Raw genomic sequence first — 26,317 nt, 5'->3', positions numbered from 1 at the left:
TTGAGAAGCTGAGGGAGATCTTCCTCTGACCTGATATGAATAATACTCCACTGAGAGAATCTCACTTAGGGTGTGCTGTCCATCTCTACTGAAGGCTTAGCAAAACTCCTAGCTGTAGGAAACAAACTGTTGCATGAGAAAGTCTCGTAAATAATTATTTCTGGTTTTTATTGTGTTGTGTATTACCGCAGACTTAGTGTAGATGCACAAAATCCTTCTGTGTTGGTCTTATGGGGTCATAGTGCATCTTTCAGTACAGTTAACAACAAGACTCTAATCCACCTTCTTGAAAACTGGGGTAGCCTTTCAGACATAGTTTTAGAATGATTCCCATCATATTTAATAAACAGGCAGATTTTGGTGTCAGTAGAACATAATTCATCAAAACAATTTAACATTTTCGGAGTGCTGCAAGGTTCGATTTTAAGGTCTTTCTGCTTTTCTCCTATACCTCTAGGTAATGCTGTCAGGAAACATGAGATCAATTTTCATATCTATGCTGATGATACATATACTGATGTTATATATTTGAATTCCTTCTGAAAATCAAGTCTCTTAGTTTCTTAGTCAGATATTTCTCAGTGGATGTCTCAAAATGTTCTACGACAAATTAAGAAAAAACTGAAAAATTGATTGTGAAGCATGGAACAAGCTGCACCTTACATTGTGTGAGCATTTCATGAACGATAATATCAAAAGTAGGTAAGTTAAATGAACAGATGTCAATCTGAGAACACTTCTTTTTCCTGAGATTTCTTAAAAGAGCAACAAAATTGAGAAACATGGTACATTATTCTTCCAACCCAACCCAGCAGAGCCAGATTGTGGCAGAGGAAAGGTATCTCAGAATCACTAAGCAATACTCCAACTGGATGTAAATTCAGCATGATGTTTGAGCCCCCCGCTTCAGAATCAATCTTAGCTTCTTTAAGAAAACAAAATCAGAATCAAGGCTCCAACATCATCCAAATGACTGCAGGTCATTTATCTCTATTGTAAGTATGCGCTGTTTTAACTTGTTTGGTTCTGACTCATTTGCAGTATTATGTGAGGCTCATGGTCCTCGCTCATTGAAACACACTGATTGCTGATTTGCTCTCTTGTGCTTGTTGATGTTTATGGCAGAAAACCACAGAAAACTACTCACCAGTACCCATGCACAGATAATGCTCAGCTCCTAACCTGCATCTATGCGCTTTATACAGACAGAGTCTCTCTGGCCTGTGATGACTATGCGAGTGTGTGTTTATAGGGGCGGCGGATGTGTATGTCTGTCACATACAGAGAACTCACTCTTCTCCAGCGTTCTGTGACACATTCAGTTGTCTAATGGATATGAGCAATGCTGAGCTCACCCACTCTCATGCACACGCTGCCCTCACAGCCTCCATACTGCTGAGCCATGATCATGTGATGCTGTATTTATGTGTGTGTGTGCGTCAGTCTGTGGTCATTACTTTCATAAGAAAACTTTCTAGGCACATTTTATCTTGATTTGTAATTTATAAAATGCTTGAAAATGCCAGCTTTTATACTGTGAACATGTCATAATGAATGCCTTAATAGCACCTGTGAAAAGTGAACTATTCAAGTTACATTAACAGATGGAAAGTAAAAAACACATTTACATCTCCTAAAGACCAAATCAGAATGTTTCTAAACATAAAGATTGGCTTTATTTCTAGGTGGATAACTCACATCCAGTCAGTGTGAAAGCTGCACATTTTAAGTGGCAACAATGGTAAAATCCATAATGTTTAATGCACCAAAGAACATAATGGATTAGGGCACGGCTGTACATAAAATTTTGAGCAGGGATGCCGGTGCTAGAAAAGTGTTGTAGCACAAGTTAACATTGTAGCACTCACAAAAAAGTGCATAGTAATAGTTCTAAGAAGTGTTAATTACCATAAATAAAATAATTTATTATTTTAATAGTAGAAAAAAGAAGCACTGTGTAAAATGTACAGGTAATTCATGAAATATTCAGGTAATTAATTTAAATTAAAAGGAGTAATATATCTCTTGATAAGGGGGTGCAAATAGCACTAATCGAAAGAAGAAACCCTAACAAACAGGAGCTCAAGAATGTAAATGTTTGAAGTTAAATTTCAACATAAGAAATTAAATGGTTTATTATCTAGAATTGAGGTTCAGTATTATTTACTATGTATTTTTCAGTCAGGGTCTTGTACAAAAAATATAGTACAAACAAATCTTTGGCATGATTTATTTTTTTCAGCAGATAAACGGTAAAATCCTAAATTGTTGCCAGCATTACATAAGGCATTATAGTCTCAAACTAAACAACTTTTGGCCATTCTGTATGTCGCAAAATCCTCTGTTTACAAACTGTTAATTCTGTTCTGTAATTTTGAAAAGAGTGAACTACAACTACCATAATCACAAGATGATAGTTTAGGCAGTGGTGAAATGTTTGATATGGCACAGTATAAAGAATAATTCATGAATTACATGACTGACTACTACTTCCATGAGCATTAGGACTTGACAAAATATCTGGATGGAGAAAATACATATGCGCACAAGTTCTTTTGCACATACACCGATCAGGCATAACATTATGAAATTATTAAATGGAAAATGAGCGTAGAAACAAGGAGGTCCTTGTTTCTACGCTCATTTTCCATTTAATCAGCTCCACTTACTATATAGATGCACTTTGTAGTTCTACAATTACAGACTGTAGTCCGTCTGTTTCTCTGCATACTTTGTTAGCCCCCTTTTACCCTATTCTTCAGTGGTCAGGACCCCCATGGACCCTCTCAGAGCAGGTACTATTTGGGTGGTGGATCATTCTCAGCACTGCAGTAACACTGACGTGGTGGTGGTGTGTTAGCGTGTGTTGTGCTGGTATGAGTGGACCAGACACAGCAGTGCTGCTGGAGTTTTTAAACACTGTGTCCACTCACTGTCCACTCTATTAGACACTCCTACCTTGTCAGTCCACCTTGTAGATGTAAAGTCATAGACAATAGCTCATCTGCTGCTGCACAGTTTGTGTTCGTCATCCTCTAGTCCTTCATCAGTGGTCACAGAATGCTGCCCACAGGACGCTGTTGGCTAGATATTTTTGGTTGGTCAACTATTTTCAGTCCAGTAGTGACACTGAGGTGTTATGTCTGATCGGTGTATGTCACTGTGATCTTTCTGTATTTGCACAGGATTAATTTCTCTTCTTTTAGCATGTACAAAAATAAACGCTGAATTAAGATTAAGTTTTTTCCAGTTTTTAATGTCTGGTGCAGTCCAAGTTTTCTTCTTTTTTGGAAAGCTTGCAAGCTTGCATAGTCTTATCTGGTCTCGGAAATGAACATAATGGAGAGCGTGCTTGCTATCTAGCTAGCAACCTGGAATTAAAACCAATTACTGCCTCAAATTAAATAGTTGTGAATGGAGCCTTGCCAACCATGTTTATATGATGTGCATGGCTGTCAAGTGCATACCGCTGTTAACAAGCTAGCATTTAACCTGATAAACGTTTTTTTTTTACACATAGAATAAAAGGGTTTTTTTTTATTGCTTCATTGTTATTTAAACATTTTAATAATCAAAATCATCAAATATAATAAAATATTCATTGCAGCCCTACTCTCAAATAACTCTTAGCATTAGCACCATGTCCTGATTTACCAATGCAGTGCTACCAGCGTTATCCACCCAGATGTAAGTTCTTTGCTGTTGTAACTTACTGTTGATTTGTTCTATGATGTTACTATTTTGGAATGCAAGGTTTTCTTATGAGTGATGATATGTGTGTTGAGTGTCCACCTACAGTGATTTAGCACTGATTCTTAGCTCTTGAAACAACGTGGCCAACTATGACTACAGACATGATCAGTTGGAGAGGAGACAATGTTCTTAGACCAGTTTTGGCCAAGTCTGCTTCACACAGAGCTGGGAAAGAGACAGAGGAAGCCTGCTCAAATGAGGTAATGCAGCGCAATAATTGAGAAAATGACGGCTTGTCCCAGGGGAGGAGTGACCCCCTGGACCCCTGGACCTCCCCCACAGCCCAGGGCCTGGGCCAGCCAAGCCTGCCTCTCTGATCTCCCTCTCCAGCCTGTTCAAACAAGAGCACCACGTTAATCCACTCAGACAACCCAGAAGAGCTACAGGCCACAGTGGACTCTCTCACACACACATACATATAGTTGTATGCCAAAGTCTGAACATAAGATAAATTAACACGTCCTCTACAGGGAACAAACCTAAGTATGGCATTTTTCTGCAAATTTAATTGCACAATTTCTATTCATTTGCTGACTTTAACATATAAAATATGCCATAACCTTTGCACAGGCCACATTTTATGTTTTATATTTTCCAATATGATAAATTCAGCAAATAAACAATAACTGTGCATTAAAACGTGCAGAAGTCTGTTCTCTGTATAGGATGTACTTATTTTCACTTATAAAATCAACTAAACATGAAATTTTGGAGTACCAAAACTTTTATTTACAACTATATTAAAACCTCCTAACCCCCACCCCCACCCACACATTTATATTTAAACATACCCCCACTACACACATACATGCATGTCCTTGCACACTTAAAAACACACACACACACACACACACACATACACACACATACACAAACGCTTGCATGCACACATAGTTAGACTTCCACAGCCACATATGCTGTATACACTCTGATCAGAGGCAATAAAAATGTACATTGTAAGCTTTTCTTTCCCTTTCATCACACACACACACACACACACACACACACACACTTACACATACACAGACATACAGAGAAGCCATAATTCAGAGACACAAAAGGAAACAGGTCTAATCTTGACCTATGGCTCTGTACACAGAGACTTTCAGCAGCACATAACTTTAGCTCTGACCAAACATAGAGCGAGCCAGTCCAGCTGACTCCAGCAGATTCCTCACAGCTCCCTCAGGACAAGCTGATAATTCACATTTAATTCCCATATTGTTATTATTCATATTATTATTATTAGTAGTAGTAGTAGTAGTATTAATAATAATAATAATAATAATAATAATAATAACATATACAGCAATATACATGGCAAACTATAACTTTCATATCATACCATTTGTATATTTTTAACTTAAGAACTTTATCATTTTTTTTTGTGAATATACACTTGTTCCAAATTTGATGCCTGCAACACATTGGAACAAAAGCATGTTTATCACTGTGTTTAGTTCCATTTAACAGCACTTAATAACTGTTTTGGGACCAAAGACAGCAACTGATTCAATTTTGACAGTAGGATTTTTTGGCAATTAATCTGTTATGCAAGTCTTCAGCTCCGCAACCATATTGAGTCTTCATTGTCATATTTTGTGATATTTTTCACTTTCAATTGGAGACAGGTCTGGACTGCAGGTAGGTCAGTGTAGCACCCACACTCTCTGAGCACGCAGCCATGCTGTTGAAACGTGCAGAATGTGGCTTGACACTGTCATGTTGAAATAAGCATGGATGTCCCAGAAAAAGATGTTGTATTGAAGGCAGTATATATTGTTCCAAAAGGTGTACAGTGGTGTGAAAAAGTGTTTGCCCCCTTCCTGATTTCTTATTTTTTTGCATGTTTATCGCACTTAAATATTTCAGATCACCAAACAAATTTAAATATTAGACAAAAATAACACAAGTAAACACAAAATGCAGTTTATAAATGAAGATCTTTATTATTAAGGGAAAAAGAAATCCAAACCTACAGGGCCCTGAGGCCCTTTCCTCAGTTAAGGTCAGTGTTCATGACTTCACCATAAGAAAGAGACTGGGCAAAAATGGCCAAGACGAAAACCACTGCTGAGCAAAAAGAACTTAAAGGCTCGTCTCAGTTTTGCCAGAAAACATCTTGATGATCCCCAAGACTTTTGGGAGAATACTCTGTGGACTGACGAGAAAAAAGTTGAACTTTTTGGAAGGTGTATGTCCCATTACATCTGGCGTAGAAGTAACACAGCATTTCAGAAAAGGAACATCATACCAACAGTAAAATATGGTGGTGGTAGTGTGATGGCCTGGGGCTGTTTTGCTGCTTCAGGACCTGGAAGACTTGCTGTGGTAAATGGAACCATGAATTCTGCTGTCTACCAAAAAATCCTGAAGGAGAATGTCCGACCATCTGTTCGTGACCTCAAGCTGAAGCGCACTTGGGTTCTGCAGCAGGACAATGATCCAAAGCACACCAGCAAGCTTTGGCTTAAGAAAAATAAAAATAAGACTTTGGAGTGGCCTAGTCAAAGTCCTGACCTGAATCCGATTGAGATGCTGTGGCATGACCTTAAAAAGGCGGTTCATGCTTGGAAACCTTCCAATGTGGCTGAATTACAACAATTCTGCACAGATGAGTGAGCCAAAATTCCTCCACAGCGCTGTAAAAGACTCATTGCCAGTTATCGCAAACGCTTGATTGCAGTTGTTGCTGCTAAGGGTGGCCCAACCAGTTATTAGGTTTTAGGGAGCAATCACTTTTTCACACAGGGCCCTGTAGGTTTGGATTTCGTTTTCCCTTAATAATAAAGATCTTCATTTATAAACTGCATTTTGTGTTTACTTGTATTATCTTTGTCTAATATTTAAATTTGTTTGGTGATCTGAAACATTTAAGTGCGATAAACATGCAAAAGAATAAGAAATCAGGAAGGGGGCAAACACTTTTTCACACCACTGTATATATATTTCAGTGTTAATGGCCTTCACAGTTGCAAAAGTCACCCATGCCATATATTTGTAGATGCAGCGATGAACAGTGGTTTGTCAAAATATTCCTGAGCCCATGCAGTGATATCCATCACAGTATGCTTGTCATGGGCCTTCAGTTGTGTTTTTCTGCCTTGTTCTTTACGTAGAGAGATTTTTTGGGATTCCCTGAATCTTTTGTTGATATTATGCATTGTAGAGGATGAAATATCTAAAATCCTTGTAACTGCTCGTTGTTCTTAAACTGTTGGATTATTTGCTGACATGGCGAGCCTCAACCCATCCTCGCTCATGAAAAACTAGACTTTTCTTTGATGCTACTTTTATATCCAGGCATGATAGCATGACCTGTTTAAGATGTTTTTAGAACATTTCACAACATTGATCAGGGGCGGGAATCTTTAGGCACCTCACGATTCGATTCGATTACGATTCAGAGGGCTGCCATGCGATTATAAAACGATTATCGATGCATCTTTTTTCTATACAGGATTTCTATTTTCTTACTGTGTCAGGACTTGGTACTTTTAAAGCAAAGTATTTGTAATGATCCATAATGCATTTACCTCTAATATCTTTTATTAATAAATCAAATGGAAGTGATGTGGCAAGTGAACTAGAAGGCTCTCATTCGCTGCTATTGTTTAGAGCACATGAGACGCTGCTGCCACTCATCTGCGATAAAATGCGCAGTTACGGTGAAATAAGATCCAGTGGTAATGGATGTCCACGCAGCACGTTACAGCCGTCCTGCCCGCTTAATTCAGTGATTTTATAACTTTGGTTTTGGTCTCGTTGTAGAAAGAGGGGGGGTCGCTGTGTCAGTAAAATATCTTCGGGACGTGTGCAACATAGCGCGAAAGCCCTGTTTCGCAACGACTGAGAACTGGCAGACTGCAGGTCACATAGCAACGATGCGTTATTCGCATTTATAAGCGGCGCAGTTGTTTCACGGCGAGCTAAATCTGCGACGAGAGACTCAAACACTAAAAAGCTGCGAAGATGAAGTCGCTTCTCTTTCAAATTTTCCCATTCCACCTTAAATGGTGCCGCATTTACACTCGGCGCCTCAGTCAGAATTTAAGGTGAAATGGGAAAATTCGAACAAGAAGCGACTTCAGCCTCGTAAAACAGCCGAACTTTGAGAGACATTTTAGAAGAAACCGATCTACTTTAGAGGAAAAGTTTTCTGGCAGAGATGGGAGGAAAGCGACTATAGCTAAAGCTAAAAGCAAAGTAAATTCGCGTTTTCGTTTATATTTTTAACCTAACTTATAGCAGGACATTAACACATACTGAGACATGCTGGACATTAAATGTTGTGGCTCAAGGTGGTTTGAATTTTGTTGAAAGGACAAAATGGCTTTTGGGTTGTGACTCCTGACCTGACCTGGCTTTTAAAGCAGAGGGTGCCGGTCGGATTTCTCACTCATCCCGTTGTTTTTGTTATGTGCCGCCACAGACTGTCCGGGCGCTGCACTTCCGCACTTCCAGGTTCCGCCTTTTACATTACGTCAACATTACGTTATAAATTAAATATTTAGAAAATCGATTTTTGACATTTGTGAATCGATTCAGAATCATTCACGTCCGCGTCGCGATGAATCTAAGAATCGATTTTTTTCTCGCACCCCTAATATTTACAAAAAACAATAATGTCGATAAGGTAAAACATTAAATATCTTATCTTTATACTATTTTTATTTAATTACAGGTCAAAGTGGACATTACATACTCTCCCAAGTTTTTTGGAATTGAGGCTAGTAGTACATATACCACCTTTCATATATGAAAAGCAGTGTTACATACATAAAATTACAAGGTGAGAGAATAAACATTAATAAAAGAAGATCAAAATAAAAGAAGCATGATTATTAAAAACAAAATTAGTAACCCAAATAAAAAAAAACAACAAAAGTAAGAATAAATGTTCTTCAAATCAGCAGAATGCGATGTTATTTCAGAATTGGGAAAGGGATACATGAAAGCCTAAAGGGTCAAATATCAATGACAGTTCCATATTACGACAAAGAAAACAGTCCTGGGTCAGAAACACAAGCAGACACACCCAGAGAGAGAGGACATACCGCCTGACAAAAGTTCAGGGATCTTGTCTTCTTTTGAAATTTGAATCTTCCGGCTGTTACTTTTCAAGTAAGACAAAATTCATGTAGATGTTTTGTTAATATAAAACGGTCACACCCAGCTTCCTGTTCATTCTTGATATGAAGTGAAGGCTGTGTCTAAGAAACATTAGTTTCACTGTTATTTAAAGCACATATTCAGCATTTTTTGCTCTCATGTGCTTCAAACAGCTTAGTGCCGACATTACAACAAGGGGTTAAAATGTGCAGGACATGACATTCTTCTCAATGTAGGACTGTCACAAATACTATGGGATATGTGCATAGTCTTTATTGTTTTGCAGTATTGCTGTAACAGAAACTACAAAGAAATCATGCTTATTTGTATTTAAACATTTTGAAAACCTCCAACGTTTGCTAGGCATTGCGTAACCATCCCAGTAATCATGCACTCACACACATTAAAGGTGACGTGTTAACCAGCTGTTGTATTGTGAAGTGCCTTTAGCTTTGTCTAAAGCACACATCTGTGAAGGTACCTGTATCCCCCATAACTGTTCCTCCAGAAGGAACCTTTCTACACAGCCTTGTGTGCAGGTATGTGTGTCTGTTTGTGAGCTGTGTGATAATGTCAGTACATGATTAGGCATATTGTTGACTAAGGCTGTCATGATTACGCAATCAAACTCAAACACTTCATTAAAAAAACACTATTTAAGGCGGAATTCAATTGATTTTTCCAAAAGTTGGCATTATCAAACAATAAAGATGTAAAGAAAGTTGATACAGTAGTTTGATGTATTCTAGAGAAATGTACTAAATTAGTATTGTTCACGACAGTAGTGATAGGAATCACACATCCAAAGTGCTCTAAAAGCTACCTCACAGAAAGTTGTTACTCAAAATGCTGAAAATAATACATGGTGATGCCTGAGACACTGTTTTTCGATAGTTTTGAGATAAAGTTTTGGCCTAAAATTATTTTTTTTAAAACCTTCACAGCAGAGAGTACAAGCATGTTGTTATAGGCCAAAATAGTCCCAAAATGAAACTATTTTTTAAGACACATTTAGGTTTACTGCTCGTTTTAGATAGCAAATAAAACGGTTATATTTGCATTGTAGACAGCGCAAGCCCTGGTTCCTATCACCACCACTGTAAAGAAATCTAATTGGGGAAGTCTCTCTATGACACACCATTTCACATCTAACTATCCTGAGTGACTTTGTTTACATCTCGATCAAATTACACAGAAATTTTGGAATTCCTCTTTAAGGTTCAGCACTCATTAGTTGACAATAACTTACCTGGTTGATGTGTTTAAGTTTGTCAATGATCTGGCTGATGACAGGCTCGGGGGGCTTTTGTTTGGTCTCTGAACCATGAGGGTGGGCCCTCCGCAGTCCTGGACCAGGAAACCTGTTCAAACACATCAAAGACATCAAGTCATGCACACACTTATACATCATACAACCCAGTTCTACACACATTCAAGAAAACATAAGCAAAGTCTGCTTTAAAGTCTGACTGTGGCCTGCAAGTAAGTTATGAGTTGTAAACATGGACTATATTGCCACCTAGAGGTGAAATAAATATGGCCTCAGGAATCTTATAAACTGATACGAGCCCAAGAAATTTTATGTTTCAATAACGGTCCTAGTAATACTCCACAGTCAAAATCTCCAGTTCATAAATATGCTGAAACACATGACAGCACTTCAGCATAAATAAATAAAGTAATGAAACACCCTGGATTAGAAAGGAAATTAGACTTCTCTACTTTCCAAGACGATCCCTGTTTTCTGAAGTGATTTCTGGATTACGCACATCAGACCTGCATACAGTTTAACAACACATAGCCGAGCACTAGGGATAATGACTCTAAATGCCTTCCTTCCAGCATGTCTATCCAGACATGAAAGCAGCCAAACTGGGTCAGATATATACAAGAATATCTTAACGTCTCTGGAAATCAGTTACATATGATACGCTCACGGTCTCCGAGTCGGCGTGTGTGTGTGTGTCTGTGTGTGTATTTAAGACATGCACCAGGCTTTCCTCTCTCCCACAGGACCAATTGCGCTCATGTTCCAGTAGATTACTCCCTATTAAAATGTAATTAGTGCTGATGCGCAGAGGCACGGTAGGACAAGCACTGAGGGAGGCAGAAGCAGTGAGAGTGACACTGCCACACAAACCACACACACACATGCACAGTGTAAAGGACTATGCAAAAAACAGATGTTTCATTTATTAAGTTTCCAGTTAAAACCACCTTCAAGTACAAGTGATTTTTCAGGACATATTTCTGAAGATATAAGTTGATCCATTTGCATAAGGAAGGGGAAAGTCAAGTTTCCAAAACTGGAGTTTAACTCTCTGGGGCCTCAGGGCATGTTCTTAACATTTGCACATCTTTTCAAAGTCACCTTTAAAGGCACTTGCATAACATGATACCCATATGTTTAATATCAAATGTCTGTTATCTTTGTCACGTCTTTCCAAAACTGCTGCTGCAACTTCAGTGGCTGTAATCTTTTTGCACGCCATTTCATATGTGTCTCTGACATCGACTGAATGAAGTATGAAGGGTTTCCAGTGTGATGTGTCAGTTCTTAATGATTTCCTGGGTGTCCATTAGCGAGTTTCACACAAAATGTAGATGGACAAATGAATCTACCAATTATACATGGTGAGAGGCAGATGACGTGTATCTTAACCCCTCTTCATAGTCTCATAACTCCAGATGTGGGACACATACAATCTTGTGATTAAATGGAATGGAAAGGGTGACAGATTCAGGAAATGTTTGAACTGTATTTCTGTGCTGCCTTATCACAAAGATAGAGAAACAAAGACACATCAAATTTGATGCGCAGGCGAGTTTGTGGACCTCAGAGAGTTAAAAGAATATGAAAAGCTCACATCCTACATCTTTAACTTTAATATTTCCCTTGGGGTCCACTTATAACGTCGGGGTGGTTTTATGTATCAAATGTGGTCATAATAAATTTTTTAAGTTTTCCAACCTCTCTCTATCCAATTTAAACATGTTGTTTTTGTTACTGTGCCTTTAAAATGCATTTAAGATAAATGAGATCAGTTCTGATTGGCTGTCCTGTGTTCATTCAAAAAGCAAAAAAGTAAAACACTCCTTAGAACTTCAACGGGAGTGGGAGGAGCTAAACTGCTGTAGGCTGAATAGGTGGATTTACATATAAGCATTAATTCAGCTTACGGCAGTTTATCAGTTCTGTGAAACAGTGAGTTCACAACTGGCCTTTTTTGCAGCTTAGTTTCCACATATGGACTGTATGGACTGCGTAGTAAATTTGAATTTACATTTTGAATTTTTGATTTCACTTCAAAACCCTTTATTTCAAATAAAAAAGTGGAACTCCTAACAACAGTGCAAGACCTGGTAGACCACCAAAACCATCAAATAAACAGTACTTAAAGCTTTCATCTTTGAGAGAGAGGAGAAAATCAAGCTCCACAGCTGCATCAGATCAAGATTCTTTCCTTCTATCCTTTCACAGGCAAGTCAACACTATGAGTCTGAAAGGATGTGTAGCTGTCAAGACGCCATTACTGAAAAGAGGAAACAAAAAAAAGGAAAAACTGCAAATAATCAGACTAATAGACTGACCACCCCAGAGTCCAGACCTCAACATCATTGAATAATTCTGTCTACTCTGCTGTTTCAAATGTAGACGATAAAAACTCATCTTCATATCGGAGAAAGCAAAGTCAAAAGAGTGTTGTTGGAGTGACAGAAAGCTGAAATTAAACTGCTCTGTAGTGTTTTGAGCTGTAGCCTCCTGGGCTAGGCAACCGTTAGCATACTGTTAGTTAACAGGCTAAATGTTCCTGCTAACTGATACTCAAATAAAAGATGTTTAGAAGATAAAGACTCAGAGAGCACAAAATCAAGTGTCTGGTGTTGGAGTGACAACCGAAATCAAACATGTTCTGTAGCAATTAGCAATCAAACATTTAGCAATTAGCTTGTTAGCCTCTGCTGAGCCACTCTATTGTGTAGTTTTCATCAGTATTTCCTGATTCCGACTCAGCAGCACAGCAGATGGAAACAGAACCCATAACTGTTCTCACGAGTCCGCGCTAGCACAGAACGGTATGGTGCTGAGAACCATTTGGCTCTACAATGGAAAAGAGGCGCTTGAAATCGGATAACAGACTTAATACCTTAGAAGATATGGTAATATGCTGTTTATCTAACCACATAAATAATCAAGCAACTGCCCAAAATCAGTGCTTGTTTAAAATGATTGTTTAAAACTGTTTCATTAGTATGAATGTAAAGTTTCTTATTAACAAATGTGACTATGGTAGAGCCCATTACCTGTGATCACAAGCCACAGACAAGTAACATTCATCAGCATCAAACTAAGTAATATAGATCAATAAGATTAAACACACGCACAGAAGTTAATAAGTTGAAAATAGAGCTGATCAGGGAGTCAGGCAGAAATATGAGATCATAGTCCATTCTTGGCAACGACATAACCCTGAACACTTCCCATTGAGTCATCTTTCACTGCCTCATCACCTCTTTGCCCTGCCTCTTCATTAAGCCAAATTACATTCCCGTGCTTATTTTTTCTCCTTATTAGTCCTGATGGCAGCCCACCTTCCGTTCTTAATTATCACATTAATAATACAGACACATACTCTATTAGAAAAGGAGGTGATGTGAAAATTTAGGCAGAAGAGATGAGACAAAAAGCACACAAACCTGCAGTGGGTTCCAGTAATTCTAGCTCTCGGACTGTATCAGTAAACTTTGCAAAACAAAGTTTTTTGATTTTTGTAGGACTACCTGGCAGACCAGCCTTCAAGAGTGGCAGTCTGTTACTGAGTCACTGACTGACCGGGTGTCTGACTGATCCCCTGTTTAAGCAAGTGTTGCCCGAGACAGAAGCTGCCTTCCAAAAGCTAGGTTGCAGCCGATAAATTTGGGTCGTTTCTAGACCCGCCCTATGAAGGCTTCTCATTTGTGTTTTTGGGGTGAAAATGGGCCAAAATGCCCCATAACGCCCCAGAACCCCATTCCAGAAGTTATAGTCAAGATGGAACAGAATTCAGGCTTGAATCCCAAAAACCTAGGTGATTTTCATAGGGAAATCGCATATAGGAATGAGACTGTTTCCACAATAAGAGCTCCCTAAAGTCCTGTTTGAATGGACTATTTGCAAACAGTCTTACCATTATTATTATTATCAGTAGGATTTTTGCCAGCTGTAATAATAATATTAAAGTTAATCATTTAGCTGATGGCAGTCCTGCAAAACTACACTTGCCTAGTTTTTGTTTGTCTGATTTATCTAAGTAAATCTGACATTTGTGTTGAGTTTAATTTGTCCAAGTACAGCATTCCTATAAAGCAACAGAATGTATAATGTCATGTTAAAATTCTGATTCCAGGTATATGAGTCCTCTTTCAATTATTACGGCAGCCACTCCATTTAATAATACACAAAAACCTATCACGAGTGCCACAAACTTGCTCAGACAATTTTGGAACAGCAGCAACTTAGATTTAAGGAATTCCTGCAACTACATCTGAAATGACATCACCTCTCCGTTCTCACTGGATCAACCAGCTGGGTATGTTTTATATGTCACATGTTAAATTATGTACATATTTCAAACAGTAAATAACGTTTTTTTTATGCATTGCATAATATCTTGTAATGATATAGGACAAAAAATAAATAAATAAAAAAGATTTCAATAAATAAAGGAGTAACCCTAAAAAAACAGGAATATATACCTATTCAGCCTACAGCAGTTTATCTCTGCCCATTCACAATGAAGGAGTGTTTTAGCTTGGACTGTGTTTTGAATGAGGCACAATACATGGCAGCCAATCAGAACGAAGTTAAATCAGAAGTTAAATATCAATTTTAAAGGCATAGTTACTGTATTTAATTCTAAGGGGTAAAGAAAGGTTGAAAAATAGTCATGTAAAAATAAATTAGGGCAGTTTTTAGTACATGTAGTAATGTAGGATATGTAGTGATGTAGGATATGATTTTTCCATCTTCTGTGAAGTTCTAGTTATTAAAGAGATAAGTGTGAGATACAAACTCCAAAGTTCTAGATAATTATTTTGAGCACCATGATGGTAAGTTCTCAGATAGTTCACCTAAATTACACTGAAATGCCAAACAGGTTCTAGATATTAAGTGTAGAGCACAAACTTCCAATTGCTGTGTAATTATTTTGTTTTGAGTAAAGCGTTGTCAAGTAACAGGTTCTAACTATTTAACTTTTTGTAGCTCACACTTTGCACCTAACCTACCTGGTTAATATCTAGAACTCAGGGGACTGTAAATGCATTACCAACTAAACAACTGGGTTAACAGCCATAATAGGTTACATGTTTTCTTTACAGGCTCACCATTATTTTTGGTAACCTAATTGTTTTGTTAATTGGAGAGGACTGTGTTGTTGTTCACATAAATAATTATAGCAGAATAAATGTTTGCCTGTTACAAAGATGTGGAAAGTTAGCATCCTCAGATGATTTGTTTTTTTAGATGATCAGCCTTCCACCAACACGAGCATAGAAAGCTGCACTGTCTCTATCAGCAGTGGGAACCTTGGCCATGCAGGAGCCCACTCAACCACAGCGTAGTGAGACTTAAAGAATGTCAGGTATCCAAATGTGGAAATAGTTTGATGCACTAAATGTTTCGGCTGATTCAGTCTCTTTATGTAAATCATAAGTCTACTCCAATTCTTGGGTTAGAATCTACTGTCATGTTTGTAGTGTTTTTTACATTCTGAAATATTACAATAACAATAAATTAAAGTTTTCTTTTTACACCTGTCATAGTGAAAGCAGAGGCTACTTAAATGTCTATTTTTAATTAGTAATGATGTTCAGGAAACAGCAGAACTTTTTCTAACAGCCTTCCCTACCTATAGTGGAGTAAAGATTACATCTCTCATGTTTACAACACTCTTTTTTTTTTTTACATGAGTTACAGATTAGAAAAATAATAAATGACAAACCAATAAAATTTGGATACTTATTATTCACTGCCCTGCAATGAAACAACCACAGTTTTTATTTAAAAACTCAACTCATAATAAATCCAAATCTTTCAACTTTGTGATCAATTTTAATCAAGTTAATCAAGCAGCTCTTCATCAAAGCAACACATCAACTTCACTTTAAAACAAAATCAAAAAGATCAAATATCAAAAAAATGGAAGTAATATTTTCACAAGTTGTAATTTAGGGGTGAGGGTTTGAGACGGACACCTCCCAACAGAAAGTACTCTCTAAATGATGATTTTGTATATGTTTAGCTTATTATTATCTCTATTAATGTGTCCAGTGTTCAAATAGACCGTAACATAATCCTTGCAAATATCTAAGGTCTGAATACTTTATTGTTTTTCTAAATAGTTTTACTGTGGGAGAACTAATTCATTAGAATCGTCCATAAACAGCATATTCCAGTTGTAATATGGTCACAGATGACATTGAAAATTGAGAGTTCTCATATACTGTACTGATGCTCTGGCCTGTTTCTCCCTCTCCTATCTCTGGTCCTATTTACCTCCAGAGGGTGTGAGTGGCCTCTGCCACTGCTCTGACTGTCCCCTGAGGCTAACGGCTTATCAGGCTGCTGTGACTGGGCCGGTGTCCTCTCCTCACCTCCACACTGAGAATATGGAACACCTGAATGAGCAGCTCCACCAAATAATGCTGACACATACAAACAAACAGTCAGGCACAATAGTGACATACAGACTGTGCTGCACTGCCAGCTATAGCAGAATGAGGACACATTCAAGAACCAAATGAGGATGAATGCAAACACGCAGACAAACAAACACACTCCAGGCAAAGCTTTAAAGTAGTCACTAATGGCAGAAGACACCATTATTGAATCCTAAGCTACACGGAAGTATACAAACACACATAACAACAGCAGAATCTTCATGGCCTGTCCATGCAATGTGCACATATTAACTCAGCGAGATGAGATCCGGCTCTACTTAAAGCTCTTATAATAATGTCACTGATACACGAATGGCCTGCATTACCCCAGCTCAGATTGAAAGCAGGACAAAGTTATGATACAGCGAGGCACAGGGACGTGGGGCAAAGTGAAATATAGCAAACTTCAAATTGGGTTCCACGGGGTGCGTGGAGAGCCAGGCAGAGGCGTGAACACGATCGAAGGAGCAATTAAGCGAGCGGAGGGAAGCAACAGCGCCACTGACATTAATAACCCTTCACGCAGCCCGAGCTCAGATTTACACCCCGACGCCTGTCAGGAGCGGGCTGGAGTGTGCCGAGCTCATCACTTCTCGACAAACACAACCTTCAGCTCACCTAGCTCCACTCTCTCTGCCTCAGGCACGTACGCTGCAGCTTCATTCAGCTGCTTCTAATATAAACAGTACCTCAGTATTGGATTACAAACATTTCTATATAATCACTTTCTTCAGGACTTTATGGCATGGCAAATATTCTTGGCAGCAATGCGGTAGGACGAATATATAACATTCTCCCCTACAAATAGCATCTAGACTTGAGACCAGGGATGGACACCAAACGGGCCTACTGGGTACAAGCCCAGGGGCCCCAGCCACTAGGGGGCCCTCAACCACCAGATGTTCTTGATTTATAATGGATTGGCCATTTTGCTAGTTTTTTGCTATTAGAGATTTCTTTGCCATGTGTCTTGCCCATAGTGAAAGTACATGCTGAAATGAACATTGGGAAGATCCAGTACGTATTCATACATCAAGTGGGAGGTACTTACATTGGGGTTTCATTGGATTTTCTTTTCATTGGAAAAAATGCATTTAACCCATTAAAATCCCAGGCTTATTACATACTGAGGCCTATTATTCAGTAACTACACGGACCTCAATGCAAACTGGCTGAGTTACTCTTAAGTTATAGAAGTGTGTAATAAAACTTCAGATCCTGGCCATTTAAGAGGTTAATGAATGTACATATATGAACATTCAGTATGAGATCGTTACATTGGTTGAATTTCTTACATTTTTTTAGATACCTGCATGTCTGGGACTGCTGTAAGTAAGCATCTGCCCATGTTTAAGAAAGTTGAACCAAACTGGTTTGAAAGGCATTTTATTTTAGGTGCCACGTTAGCACAACCTCTACCCATGCTTTGTGATTCTTTACTAGGTTACATTACTCTATCCACTGAGAATATTAACGCATACTAGGAGCAAGAATTAGGGATACAGATTCAGTATTCACTCTGGGAGGATGCACTAGAGGGTATACACATGTTCTCAGCAAATTTAAGGCACCGTCTTATACAGTTTAAGATGTTGCATAGGCTACACTATGCAAAATTCAAGCTGCACAAAATCTTCCCCCAGCTGTCTCCCACACATGACAAATGTCAAGCTGAGGAGGCAACACTTCTTCGTAGTTACATCCTCTGTGCCAAATGAACACCGTTTTGGGTTGATGTTTGTCAGACTCTCTCAGAAATCTTGGACAAAGTACTGCACCCTGACTGTTGAGGGTATGAGGAGCTGTCCAATCTTAAGAGATCCCAGTAATAATTGCTATCTGATGTGCTTATAATAGCAAAAAACTTATACTAAGATCCTGGAAGAGGACAAATTCCCCATCTGTAAAAGTGTTGTTTAATGAAATAACTGGCTCTAACACTTGAAGAAAAGTTGCCAAAAATGAATAAATGCATGAATGAATGAATGAATAAATAAATAAATAGATAAATAAATAAAATAGGCACCCCTCCTCTGAAATGCAGACAGTGTTAACCATTGAATTAACAGATGACATCGTCATGTATCAGGACTGTGATTTGACTTAAGTGGAGGTCTCTTGGAGGGGAGGAGGGTTTGGGGGGGCTGTTCCCATGTGGGTTTTTGTTTCTTTGCTTGTTTTTTTAACCTATTATAATTTTTTATAATGTCGTTATGGTCGTAAGTGTTGTTTGGCAGGTTCTGAGGAATGGTGTAAAGAAGAAATATCTTTGTAAAATACTGTAATCTGTTTATCCTAACCCCCTCAACAAAGAAATACTAAAACAGATAAAAAAAAAACAAAACAAAACAATACAACATCTTCTTAACTGCATTTCATTGAAGCTCAAAAATGGCCTTCAACTCTACCTTTACTTTAACTCTGGACAGTTTTTAGCAACCTCAAAACGAACAGCTATCGAAGGAAGCGGCTTTGCTGGAATGAAAATACAGCTCAGTCCTCACTTCCCACAGCTGAGCTCCCATGCAGTGGAGTTGTTTTCGTATAATGATACATGCAGCTAGTATTCCACGTGCCTTGCATTATGCATCTTGGCCTGAACTTTCTAAAAATAATAAAAAATGTGGACAAAAAAATAAACAAACAAAAACATGAACTTATGCAGCAATGGCAGAGGTGCCCAACACTGCAGTCGGTGTGAAACTCACACACTTTTGAGTAGGGGCCCTGCTGAGGTTCGTGCCCAGGGGGCCCAGGATTTCTTAATCCATCCCTGCTTGAGCCATGGTGCATACGCAATGCATGAATGTATGTACCATATGTTAGTATGCCTTGAAGAAATAAACAAAAAACCAAGCTGGGATGAAAACTGTATTCATCACAGCCTTGCTCTTGTTTACTCACTTGTCTGTCATCTCCTGCCCATTCCAGCAGAGGGAGCTGTTGAGTGCTGCTGGCTCTCGGTTGCACAGAGCCTCCCCGAGCCCACCATAAAAAAGACTGAAGCTCCTCAGACTCTGGATAAACTCTCTGAAAAAAACAAATAAGACATACAGAAGAGTCAAAAAGAAAGTGTGGAGTGATGGTGTAAAAAAATGGCACTAGTGAATATCAGCAAAATTAGCTAAACCAATGCAAATTAGCAAAATGCCAGGAGGGAAAAGGAAGAAACGAAAAGCAGAGAAGAAAAGAAGCAAACAACTGAGCAAAGGGGCTGAAGAGGAGGGAAAAGCCTGTGAAATCAGATCAACTCTGTTTCATCTCGTTTCCTTTCAGAGTAAGTTGATTTGTGGTGTTTTGACGGCTAATTGACATTGAGGCTCAGACTGCACAGCCTGCTGCGCCGGCCCAGCCTCACTCATCTGTTCATCAGCGAGAGGGAGAGTGGAAACACACAGGATGGAGGGGGCAGCAGGCGGCTCAATGTCACTGTCACGGCAGGAGACAAAGCCAGTGTTAATGAGCCCCTCTCTGTCACCATCGACCCACATACACACACACACACACACACACACACACGAGTGTGTGCACACATACAGACACTGACATACACATTAGGGATTCACCGAACATGAATTTTTGAGGCCAACTCCAATTCCGATTCCACGTGTGGCTGATGGACAATTTTTGGCTGATTTTTGTTTGCATTTAAAAGAAATACCCAAAGTTCCCACTGTATGGGCTAAATGAACACAAGAAACACATTAGCACATTTTCAGTACTTTTTATTAGCCAAGGTCTCAGTATAAATGATCCTATTTGCTCTTTAATAGGTCAGACTGGCCTTTTTATCTTAAATGAAAAATGAGCTGCCTATTTAAATAACACAAATCAAATAACTACCTTGCTTTTTTAATCAAAAGTAAGAGGCAACCAGCTATTTAACAAAATGAGTGAGGTATAATTATGCTACAGCATTTTGGTACCGGTGTAGCAGCAGCATTCAAATACAGCACTGGTGCTTATCTGGCTCACATTATTTATGCCACAAAATTGCAACACAGATCGGACAAAATCAAAATAAAAAACTGCTGATAGCATGTTTGGAACAAACTCCTGATGCTGATCATGCATCCCTAATATATACACACATACATGTATGGGTACATACATATGGAAACCAACACTATACACTATACATTCATAAATCAGAGACCACCTTTCAGTTATTTCCAAACATCATAAAATAAAAGTTATTCATTTTTAGGCATTAAAAGATTATCAGGAAATATTTTAAACAATATTTCACAAAAACCTCCAACACAGATATAATTTAAAATCTATCAGTGTTTAATTTGACCATTATTCTGCACTCTACTGCCACTTTGAAGAGTCACTTTCATTTCATTCCGCTTCAAAGAGACACTAACATTCACACAAGCAACTACCCAAACACACCTCAGCTGCCCTGCAGATTTCTTTCTCATGAGGATCCAAAATGGTTAAAGGAGATATTTTTGAGGAGGTTAAATATCAGATAACCCACTTGCATTAGTTAGAGGAAAGCCATAGGATAATAAGTGAAAAACAGGAGTTTCCAAAACAAGATATATATATATATATATATATATATATATATATATATATATATATATATATATACACCATTATACATTTTATTATATATAAAATGGTACTCTTAACAACCAGGCATCTGTCATCATCAGATAAACAGCACCTAAAGCTTTCATCTTTAAGAGGGTGGAGGAAATCAAGATGTACTCAGCTTCAGATCTAAAAAAAATCCTCAGGTGTTTCTGTCCATCCTCCCACTGTGAGAAGATAACTTAATTCTATGTGTAGGATGCAGCTACACAAAGCATGTGTACCTGCAAAGAAGCCACTATTGAGAAAAGGAAAGAGACCATAAGAAGACAATTTGCTCTAGAACAAGCAAACTGGACAGATGAGTGGTTTTATGGACTGATGAGTCTAATTTGAGATTTATATGTGCCAGTGAACAAGACCATGAACCATGTCTACAACCATCAGTAAAGCATGCTGGAGGATCACTGTAAGTATGGGGATATATAACAACATCCAGAATTGGTGATTTGTTTTTGACTGAAGACATAATTAATGCTGAAAAGTATAAACAAATCTCAATATTTCATGCAACACTCTCTGGGCAATGTTTGATTGGGAGGAAATTCAATCTAAAGCAAGATAATGACCCTAAGCACACTGCTGAGGAGATGCTGGTGTTCTTAAAACAGTGGACTGGCCACCCCAGAGCCCAGACCTCAACATCACTGAATGTGTTTGGGAATACTTGGAGCATAAAAATTAAATACATGAAAGGGTGGTCACCATATTGTATACCTATCTTTACTGTTTTAAAATAACCATGTCTTCAATAAATATTGTTCTGCCCTAACTGTAACCTTACCAACTAAAATAAATAATACCTTTTTTTTATTTACATCTTTCTTATGAATGCTGCATTCTTGTGCAAAAGAAACATCCACATGAAGACCATAAAAATGTCCTTGCAACATCAGAATGTTCATGTTTTCCTTGTGGTTATTTGGCCCTCACAAATGATCAGAGGAGTAATAACACAATCACACATACACAAACACTCCCACCCACACCGACTTGGTTGGCCTAGTCTGGGGAGCATCACTCATGCCCTCATTAAGTGGACGGCCCTGTGTGAGCTGAAAGCGAGCCCTATGGAAAGGTCAGCGAAGGTTAAGGGCAGAAGCAGAGGACAGCGCTGATGGTAAAGCTGGTGAGAGAGAGCACCAAGAGTTTCTGGAGTGCTGCACTGGAGAGTCATCTATTACAGCACGACAGACAGCTCTCAAGACTGCCCTTCTAACAGACAGCAGCAGATTGTTTGAGTTGTACAAATGGCACAAATGCACTGTGAGTGGGTCCAATCATTATTCAGTCATTAGATGCTATATTGACTTACTGTCATTTTTTTTTCCCCCACAAGTGGAGTAGAACATGTCTGGGGAACAAAAGAGGGCTCCACCAGCATAAAGTGCAGCAGCATTATGTATACTTGAAGCATTTGTATCTCAAGTAGCCAAGCACTGAGAATTGGAGTGTGTGTGAAATCCTTCTGGACAGGTAATCTGATTTTTTGAAGGGTACAGCAAAAGTCAGAGACCTCGTTTCAGTAATTTACTTTCCAGCCAACACGAATACAAGCTATTCATTAATCAGTGCCAGAAAAAATGAGAAAACGCATTTAACAGTTTATTATCCAGATGCCTTAACAACTAAATATAATAACAGATTTAATACTGAGAGTGTCTATCTTTTGCCTTTATTATAGCTTCATTCTTTTCAATAGACTTTCTTTCAGTTTTTCAAAGAATTTGCAGGGATACTTTTCCACACCTCCAAAGTTCAGTCTTAAAAGATGGTTGCATTTTCTGCTTTTCATTATTGCTTTATTTACTTTCCTCCTTACTTATGCAAGTTAATTATCTTACATCTACCTGCCTCAGAAACATCCCCTGAAAAATGAATGGCTTGTTTCTGATGGTCATTTTGACTGGAAATTAGTAAATAAAGGACAGTCTAGGACTTTTGCACAGCACTGTACATCAAGGCAGGGGCTTTATGCACAAGACACACATACAAGACCATTTCTACACATGGTCTGAACTCTGACCGTGTTAAGTGATGCAAAGAATAAGTTTACAGTTTACAGTGTTAAAGCCTCTGTTGACTCATTTTTCATTTTAACAGAGTTATCATTATGCACACATTTGCTACTTACTTTCCTCTCTCTAACATAAAGTGACTCCTCTCCTGTTGCTCCGAATCCCAGCCAAAACCCCCAGCAAGTAGGTTATTTAGGCTTTTTTGAAATTTGTTAACAGTGCTTGTTATGAAGGTTTATTACACCTCTGCTTGCAGTGTGGCCTACAAAAGGCAATTAATTATCATTTACGAGAGCATAATAGCTAGCATTCCACTTTAACTGTAGTAATAAAATTATATGTTAGCTCAGTAATATGTTAGCTACCTCATCATTTTAGCTAATATAATGAGAGCTTAGTTAGCAGACCAAACGTGCCAAAAATCACAGCATAGACTTGGTTCCAGCTAACTGATGCTAAAATGACACCCATTTAGAGGATTTCTGAGATTGGAAAGTCAAGTGGCTGGTGCTGGAGTGACAGAAAGCCAAAATCAAATGTATTCTGTGATGTGTTTAGTTCTCAGCTGTTGTTAAGCCATCATCATGCTTAGTTTTTTCAGGTTTTTCCTGGCTCAGATTTTCGCCTCTTTCTATCAGCTCTATCTATCGGTGAGCTCTAACACCACCAATCAGTGAGCTCCCCTAAAATACTGTGGCATTAGAGTACGCTTTGGTTCCTATGATGCTTTGCTCATGCTTAGCTGGGCTGTATTTATTTCTTAAAACAGTAAGTAAAGGTTTTCAGTTGCACTGTCAAGTATTAATGTTAACATTATGTTATGTGAATGCTCGAGCAGCTTGGCTAGGTGCTGTGTTTAGGAGTGTTAGCTACTGTCATCCAGGTTTGGGTCCTGATCTATAACCCCCGGGATTATGTTGCAGGCTACAGACATGCTAGATGTTTAAAGAGTATATTTACTCTTTCTGGAAATAAAAGTGATTTCCCTCTCTTGAATTCTGGCTGCTGAGTCCATTTTAAACAAAGCTGTGTTATGTACATGAGCTCCAAGTTGCCTATGCTTTATCAGTTCTTCAACTTCTTCAAAAGTGACAGCACAAGCGGTAAAAACAGAATGATCCCTTTGGAGGTGCAGGGATCTGGTGGGGTGCCAGGAGGACAAGAAGTTGCTGTGAAGAACCAGGCCAGGGGGCCCAGCAGAAGAGTACACTCTCCCAAAGACAGCAAAAGAAAGCAGCAAGCTGCTGTGAAACATGGAAGACCAGCAGATGGGCCATCCCCCTGCCCTGGGGATGCCAATACATCTGCCTAAAGTAAGGCGTTAAGATGGTACAGAGAGCTCATCAGCTTACCTTGGGCAATTTGAGACAGTTTTGGCAGGGTGGGTAGATCTAGCGGAGGCCATGCAGTTAGTCTCAGCACAGGAAGGGCCAGCCCTGCAGGTACTATTAGATCTCCCTGCCGACGTTACTGTAACTTGGTACAACCTCGTAGCCAGTCTGGGGAGGCGCTTGGAGCTGATATAGAAGATATGGTGGTACTTGCCGATGAGCAGTGTGTGGCCATGGCAACTTGACTGAGGGAGGCTTTACAGTGGGCTGAAGAGATGGAGGCAATTTTGTGAGAGTTTGCTGGTTACATAGAGGTTCGTACAGTGGTGGGAGCAGATAGCAGCGACAATAAGAGGGAGGAAGAAGAGGCTATCAGGTCAGTTTCCAGGGCAACAGGGGCACCTGAAGGCTCAGTGCCTTCAGAAGTGGTGCTTGGCAGGCACCCAGACCTTGAGAAAATGGCAGCAGGCAGGAGTAGAAGAGGGTACATCCCACTACCCAAGCGCTTATGGTGCCATGCAAGCTGGATGGCAAGGAGTTAAAGGCCCTAGTTGACACTGGTTCCACAATCAGCATAATGAAGCCAGGGGTTCTGCCATGCAAGTGGTCCTGGTAGCCAACAAAAGTGCGACTGTAGACTATGAAGGGGCAGACTGCCCATATGGATGGCAAGTAATGGGTGACACTCAAGACTGGGGGCAGAAGTTACCCCGCCATTTAGCAGAGGTGGGTGATGTTTGCATTCTGGGGTTTGATGTGCTAGGGGCCCTGAATACCACAGAACAACCAATGAGCCCTGGGCTGTTGGTAGACAGGGTTCCAGTTGATATGGTGCACCGGGCAGAACTGAGTCATGTCAACACTGATGGGCTGCACCCAGTCCAGTTACATGGTTGTAGGAAATGTTCCACCAGTAAGGAAAGGATGGAAGCAGTCTATTAGTTGGTCAGGGAGCACCTGGTCCAGACAGGGCTCTGGCAAATGTCAAACTATGTTCTGTGGGTCAAGGACCGAGAGTTTCAGCCAGGGGAGAGAGTCTGGGTGATTATTCTGCGCTCCCAAGCTGGACGATGAACAGACGGGACACTGCCTCATGATGGAAAAGCTCCCAGACATGGTCTATCTGGATCGCCTGGCTCTGTGTCTGGAGGATCAGGATAAGTGCCCTAATCCTCAGGGCCTTCCAAAGTGATGCCCCCAAGGACCCAACCAGTGCTCCCCAGTCACCAGAATGCTGCCAACACTCCTCAGCAGGTTCAAAATCCCCTTAATGCCCACTGGTAACTTGGGAGGATCATGACACCCTGATAGCATAAGCAGAGAACCCACAAACTGTGCATCACTCATAAAGATCATTTCAAAACCTTCAACACTCCATCGGAAGTTGAGTAATATATGGCTGGAATAAAGAAGTGACCCAGTCGAGTAGCAGATGAGTAACATATTTCCATGTAGCCTGTTCATTTGCAGCTGGAACTTTGAACAATTCACACTTGGAAATTACATTTAAGTTGTGAATAACGTTATGACACTCTGTTTTATTTACTTCAATTGTCTAAATCACTAATGAGCTTTTTAATTTACGTGACACTTCGCTGCCTTTGTTAAAGCTGTTTGTGTGTGAGCCGATTTTCTCTTTTCTCATGTCCGATTTCAGGTCAGACACAGCTTCTAGGTTTTTAACAATTTCTTTTCCCTAATTCATGACTGCCTTTTTAACTTATGACTTCATGACTTGATTTTGAATTGTAATTTATGACCATACCCCAGTTTCCCTTGTTTACAAAGTTTCAAAAA

General features: G+C 39.3%; 1 protein-coding gene across 1 annotated transcript in view; it reads right to left on the bottom strand.

Annotated features, from left to right (window-relative positions):
• Positions 1 to 26,317, bottom strand: part of gpc3 (glypican 3) — a 219,749-nt gene that overhangs the window by 58,661 nt on the left and 134,771 nt on the right. The window contains exons 5-6 of the mRNA XM_036569138.1: positions 19,471 to 19,596; positions 10,115 to 10,226 (exon numbers count right to left, since the gene is read on the bottom strand). Coding sequence (XP_036425031.1) covers positions 10,115 to 10,226; positions 19,471 to 19,596 — 238 coding nt within the window. The remainder of the gene's footprint in view (positions 1 to 10,114; positions 10,227 to 19,470; positions 19,597 to 26,317) is intronic.

This window comes from Colossoma macropomum, unplaced genomic scaffold (genome assembly GCF_904425465.1).
Source record: "Colossoma macropomum unplaced genomic scaffold, Colossoma_macropomum, whole genome shotgun sequence".
Taxonomy (NCBI): Eukaryota; Metazoa; Chordata; class Actinopteri; order Characiformes; family Serrasalmidae; genus Colossoma; species Colossoma macropomum.
Note: the sequence above shows the minus strand (reverse complement) of the source record. Positions and strands in the feature narration are given on the sequence as shown.